The sequence below is a fragment of the Tupaia chinensis genome, unplaced genomic scaffold, assembly GCF_000334495.1.
Source record: "Tupaia chinensis unplaced genomic scaffold, TupChi_1.0 Scaffold000355_1, whole genome shotgun sequence".
Lineage (NCBI taxonomy): Eukaryota > Metazoa > Chordata > Mammalia > Scandentia > Tupaiidae > Tupaia > Tupaia belangeri.
The window spans coordinates 947,958-953,451 of NW_006159850.1; the positions used below are offsets into that span (position 1 = coordinate 947,958).

Below are 5,494 nucleotides of genomic sequence, written 5' to 3' on the forward strand. Positions count from 1 at the left end.
GGCGCGGCTGGGGGAGTGGAAGGGTGGCCCGGCCAGGCCTCTGCCTCCCTCCTCTCGGTCGGCCCGGATCGGCTTGGCCCTTGCTAGGCTGGGAGCTGCCGGTCACCTGCAGCCCTGGGCGCCTGGCCTTTCGGTGTCGTTACTTCCTACCCTGCGGTCACTGCAGATCGACGTGCATGTAGAAAATAGCCGTGTCGTCCACACTGGCGGCCTGGGTTCTGAGCGCCAGCCCACCCCCACAGCCCTCAGGTGCCCCTTCTCACCTGTCTGTCCCCTCCTCAGTTCAGGTAGACCCCCCCTCCCCTTCTCTATTGCTACGATTCTGTCACTTTTTTTAAAGAGAGAGATTTTTGTTATAGGGTGTGTGGCGGAGGGACAGAAAGCAAGAAATCACCCCCCAGGGGAGAGAGCCACTTGGCCGTCCCTTGTCCTCCATTCTCCTCTCTGGATTTTGGGAATGCTCGTGCACACACCTGGTGTGTTTTAAGCCTCTGGGTCTGGGACTCAAACCACAGTGGACTACCAGGGAGTCCAGCGATGTAATTATTACGCCATCTGCTGGTTCTGGTCCCTCAAGAATATCTTACGAATAGGGGAGCAGGCTAGATCTCCTGCAAGGCCCATGCCTAGGTCCCAGCTTGGGGGCTGAGGCAGGGGACCCCACAGGGAGGTCAGTCTTAAAGAGGAGCACTGGGCAGCCTGCGGCCTGCAGTGGCAGCCTGGTGCTGGCTTGTCTCTGGAACTTCCCAGGCTCTGGCTGCCAGCACTTGGTCTCCTGTCACTGCCATGCAGCTCGGAGCTCTCAGCCCTTGAGGGACACGTGGGGGTTGCAGTTGGCTGTCAGCACGGAGCTGCCGTGGTGGTGTGGACAGGTCTCTGCGAGGACATTAGGCCTCCTTCCCCAAGACCCAGAGGTGCCGTTGTGGACTCACATGGAAGGTGCACGCTGTCTTCTCCCCTTGTCCAGAAACAGGGTGCCTATGGGCAGTGTCTGCACCCTCGGCCGTGGGTCTTGTCACCGCTGCTCGTCTTAGTTATCCTGATGGCGTATGTGGCTTTAGCTCACATCCCCACGGCTGGCGGGCTGTCTGCCACGCCGTCCTCGGAGCAGGCCACCTCTGCATCCTCTGCCACACTCGAGCCCAGTAGCTGGCCCCTCTGCTGCTGGGTTTTGAGACTCCTTCTACGTGCTGGTCCCCTGCCGGCCAGGAGCTGCGTGGAGGTTCTTGCCCAACCAGTGGCTTGTCTATGTTCTCAAAGGACATTGTTTTATTATTTATTTATTTATAGAGAGATTTTTGCCATAGGGTGTGTGTGCTTGCCAGAGAGATAGAGAGACAGAAAGTGCGAAATCACCCCCAGGGGGGATGGCTGCGCTGCAATCCCTTCTCCTCCACTCTCCTCTTGGGATCTTGGGCATGCACGCACACGTGCCCACATGCGCTCGCTGTGTTATTTATTTTTTAAGAGAGATTTTTGCTATAGGGCGCATACACTCACCAGAGAGAAAGACAGAAAGTGAGAAATCACCCCCAAGGTGGATGGTCATGCCACAATCCCTTTCCTCTATTCTCCTCTTGGGATCTTGGGCGTGCACGCACACACGCCTGGCGTGAGTTTTAAGCCACTGGGTCCAGGACTTGAACTGCAGTAAGCTATGTGGGAGTCCAGTGATATAACCATTACACCATCTACTGGTCTCAAACAAAAGACTAATAATGAAGTCCGGGGGCCAGCAGGTGACATAGTGGTTAAGGTGCTGGACTTCCATGTGGCCGACCATGGTTCGAGTCCTGGACCTAGAGACTTGAAACTCATCCCGGGTGCGTGTGCGTATGTGCCCAAATTCCAGAAGAATGGAGGAGAGAGGATTGTGGCATGGCCACCCTCGGGATGTGGGGAGTGATTTCTCACTTTCTCTCTCTGGTGAGTGCATGTGCCTTATAGCAAAAAAACTCTTTAAGAAAATGAATTCAGGGCCAGCAGGTGGTATGGTTAAGGGTGCTGGACTCTCACATGGCCAACCACAGTTCGAGCCCCAGACCTGGCAGCTTGCTTTCTCTCTCTCCCTCTCTCTGATCAAGTCAATAAACAAACAAGTAAATAAAGTTAAATAAAATAATTCTTAAAAAATAAAGTCTGTGACCAGCAGATGGCATAATGGTTATGTTGCTGGACTCCCACATGGTCAACTATAGTTCGAGTCCACGACCGGCAGCTTAACACTCACGTCAGGATGTGTGCGTGTGCTTAAGATCTGAGAGGAGAATGGAGGAGAAGGGATTGCAGTGTGGCCATCTTCTCTGGGGAGTGATTTCTCACTTTCTGTCTCGCTGTCTGTCTCTGTCGAGTGCATGCGCCCTGTAGCAAAAAACTCTCAAAAACAAAACAAAACAAAACAAAACAAAAACGATGTGTCTGTATTTCCTTCATTGGGTCCTGTTTCTGGTGTCAATTCAGAACTCTTTGCCTAGCCTGAGTTTCTGAGGATTTTCCTGAAACTATAGTTTTGCAATTTGCATTTAAACCCGTGGTCCATTTAAGTTAATCTCACACAGGTTTATGACCTGCCACCCCCATGAATGTCCAGTTATTCCAGAACCATTTGCTGAAAAGGCTGTCCTTCTTCCTTGAAGTTGCTTTTGCGTTTTTGTTGAAATCGTTTGGGTGCGTACTGGTGGGCCTCTTTCTCATTCTGTCTCTTAGATCTCTGCTTGCCTCGCCCACTCCCCACTGCCACGCTGTCAGGAGTATTGTGGTTGTTGCACAGTAAGTCTTGAAATAGAGTACTGCTCATTCCTTCTCTTTTGTTTTTGTTTTGTTTTAAGGGTTCATGTGCTCACTGGAGAGAGAGAGAGATCGATAGAGAAAGTGATAAATCGTGCTCCCAGGGGTGATGGCCACCGTGCTCCCAGGGGTGATGGCCACACCACACTCCCATTTCCACTCTCCTCTCAGGATTTTGGGCACACACACACATGTGTGCTCGCCGGAGAGACAGAGTCAGTGAGAGGGAAAGTGAGAAATCACCTGTGGGGTGGGGGCACGCCACAATCCCTCTCCTCCATTCTGCTTCCAGGGTCTTGGGCATGCAAGCACTTGCACCCAGTGTGATTTTCGAAGTCATCGGATCTGGGACTAGAACTGTAATTTGCCATGTGGGAGACCAGTGACGTAACTGCTACGCCATCTGCTCCCTACCTGGTATGTTTTTCAAGCCACCAGATCTGGGACTTGAACTGTGTAGTTGGCCATGTGGGATCCAGCTGCTGGCCCTCCTTCCACTTTATTCCTTTCAAAATGGGTTACCTGGATTTAAATTTTAGAATTACTTGTATACTACAAAAATTCTTGCTTGTGTTTTGACATATGTTAAGTTAAACCTGCATCACAATATGTAAAGAATGGTTACTTTAGCTATGTGGAATCTTTTTAATCCATGAACATGGTATATCTCCCTGTTTATTCAGCTGTTTGGTTTCTCCCATTAGCGTCATGTGAATTCAGCACACGTGGACCTGAGATCCCTGGCTAGGCCGCCTTTTCTCAGTTCTGAGTGTCTCTTGTGTTCACTTTCGCTGTGGCAACCAGGACTTGTGGTCATGCTGAGCGGGTAGAATGGGGAATAGTGTATCTCCTCCAGCTTTCTGGAAACAAGAGTCAGCCTCTGGCCTCTCAGGAGTGTCTCAATGCTGAAGAGATGGCTCAGTGCTGTGTAGAACGGTGTCTGTGAATTACAAACACAGTCCTGTAATTGCTGTAGTCCCAGAGACCTCGCCTCTTGCAATGCTGAGCACATTGTGTGTGCTTGGCAGAGAGCTTTCCAAGTAAATGCTCTTGAATAAAGCACAGTGCAGTCCTCCCTGGTGGAAATGTTTCATTCTGGGCTTTTGGGAAGGGTGCCTTTGTTTGCTGTAATATGCGGGGAGTGGGCATGGTAAGCAAGTGTGTGCAGGGAGACAGAGTTTCCAGGGACTGGGGTCCTGCTGTGTGCAAGGACAGACCGGGGCCAGGTGGAGCCGCAGTCTGGTGCTCCGTACCTAGCAGCATCTGTTGGTGTGTGGGTTTGTGCATGCAGGTGGGTTGCCCTCAGCTTTGGGACTTGGAGAACCTGGGCTTAGTGAGGTGGGGAGCAGGCCAGGAGGGCTTCCTGGAGGCAGGGGCATAGCAGGAGAAGGAAGAGTTAGAGGGGCAGTGCAAAAGCAGGGGCTGAGGTGGGAGGTGGGCTGTGGGAGTGGGCTGGTGACCCATGGCCTGGCCTCTGGCCGTCTGTTCCAGGGGGGAAGCGTGACGAGGAGCTCGTCCTGCCCATCAACTCCTCTCTGAGTGTCACCCTGCACCAGGACCAGGTGAGTCCCGACCACACTCCGCCAGGCGGCACTAGCAGAGCTCCAATCTGACAGCCAGAAGCGTTCGCGGCAAGTCTGCAGCCAGCACACATGTCCTCACAGACCAGGAGCCAGGAATGCCTGACACACGCGTGTGCTCGGGTCTCGTCATGTACACACGTGTACACATTCACAGTGCCCAGGATCTCCCTGGAAATGGTGTCCCTGTGCAGGACATGCCCGTGCCCCTGAGTCATGGTGGCTAGGCTGGACGTCTGGCCTGCAGCTTCCCCACCACCCGATCCTGGGCCAGCCTAGGTCTGTCTGTCCCCAGCAGGGCTGGCGCTGCCCACGTAGGTACCCAGGAGGGCTGTGCGCGTGGTCTCGGCAGAGCCCTGGCTGACCCCGACTGGCCCTGCCTTCCGTGTAGCTGAAGACCACCACCACGGCTGTGCTCAGCAAGGACTTCACTGCGGACAGGCTCTGGCTGAACGGCCAGGAGGAGGACGTGGGGCAGCCTCGCCTGCAGGCCTGCCTCAGGGAGAGTGAGTGGGCCCCACCAGCCGTCCCTCCTTGCCCTTGGTGGGTGTGAGTGTCGGGTGCCAAGGGGGCTCTGGCCCTGGACCCCTCCTGTCACGGTGGGCGCATGGCCACCTGTGCCGGTGGGCTCCCCGGGAAGTTTGCGTGGGCAGTTCCAGGCAGGGCGGGTTCTAGCTGGCGTGCAGGTAGGGATAGTCCTGCCTGGATGCCGGGACGGGCTGTGTCTGCCCATATGCCACCCACGCTCGCACCTCCCCCACAGTCCGCCGTCTGGCCCGGAAGCGGAGGAGCACACGGGACAGGGACTCACCGCCCCTCAGCCTCAGCTACAAGGTGCACGTCGCCTCAGTGAACAACTTCCCCACGGCCGCCGGCCTGGCCTCCTCAGCTGCGGGCTACGCCTGTCTAGGTAGGTGCTGAGGACGGGAGTGCTCGCTCTGGCTGTGCCCAGGAGCCCCTCCCCAGGGCCGTCTGAGTGCTAGGGTGCTTCTGGTCCTTTCACCTGTGGGCCCCAAAGGCCATATGCGGCAGGAGCCCCTTCCGGGGCTGCACCTAGAGAAGGGATTCTTGACTCAGAGCTGAGGCTTTAGGGGGCATGGCGGCCTCAGGCACGGCTGTATCCCACT

The 5,494-nt window shown here is 55.1% G+C and overlaps 1 protein-coding gene across 1 annotated transcript in view; it reads left to right on the forward strand.

The window, feature by feature from the left end:
* The window catches only part of MVD (mevalonate diphosphate decarboxylase), a 25,395-nt gene that overhangs the window by 14,932 nt on the left and 4,969 nt on the right, over positions 1–5,494 (forward strand). Inside the window, exons 5-8 of the mRNA XM_014589429.1 lie at positions 2,657–2,769; positions 4,279–4,349; positions 4,759–4,873; positions 5,131–5,277. Coding sequence (XP_014444915.1) covers positions 2,657–2,769; positions 4,279–4,349; positions 4,759–4,873; positions 5,131–5,277 — 446 coding nt within the window. The remainder of the gene's footprint in view (positions 1–2,656; positions 2,770–4,278; positions 4,350–4,758; positions 4,874–5,130; positions 5,278–5,494) is intronic.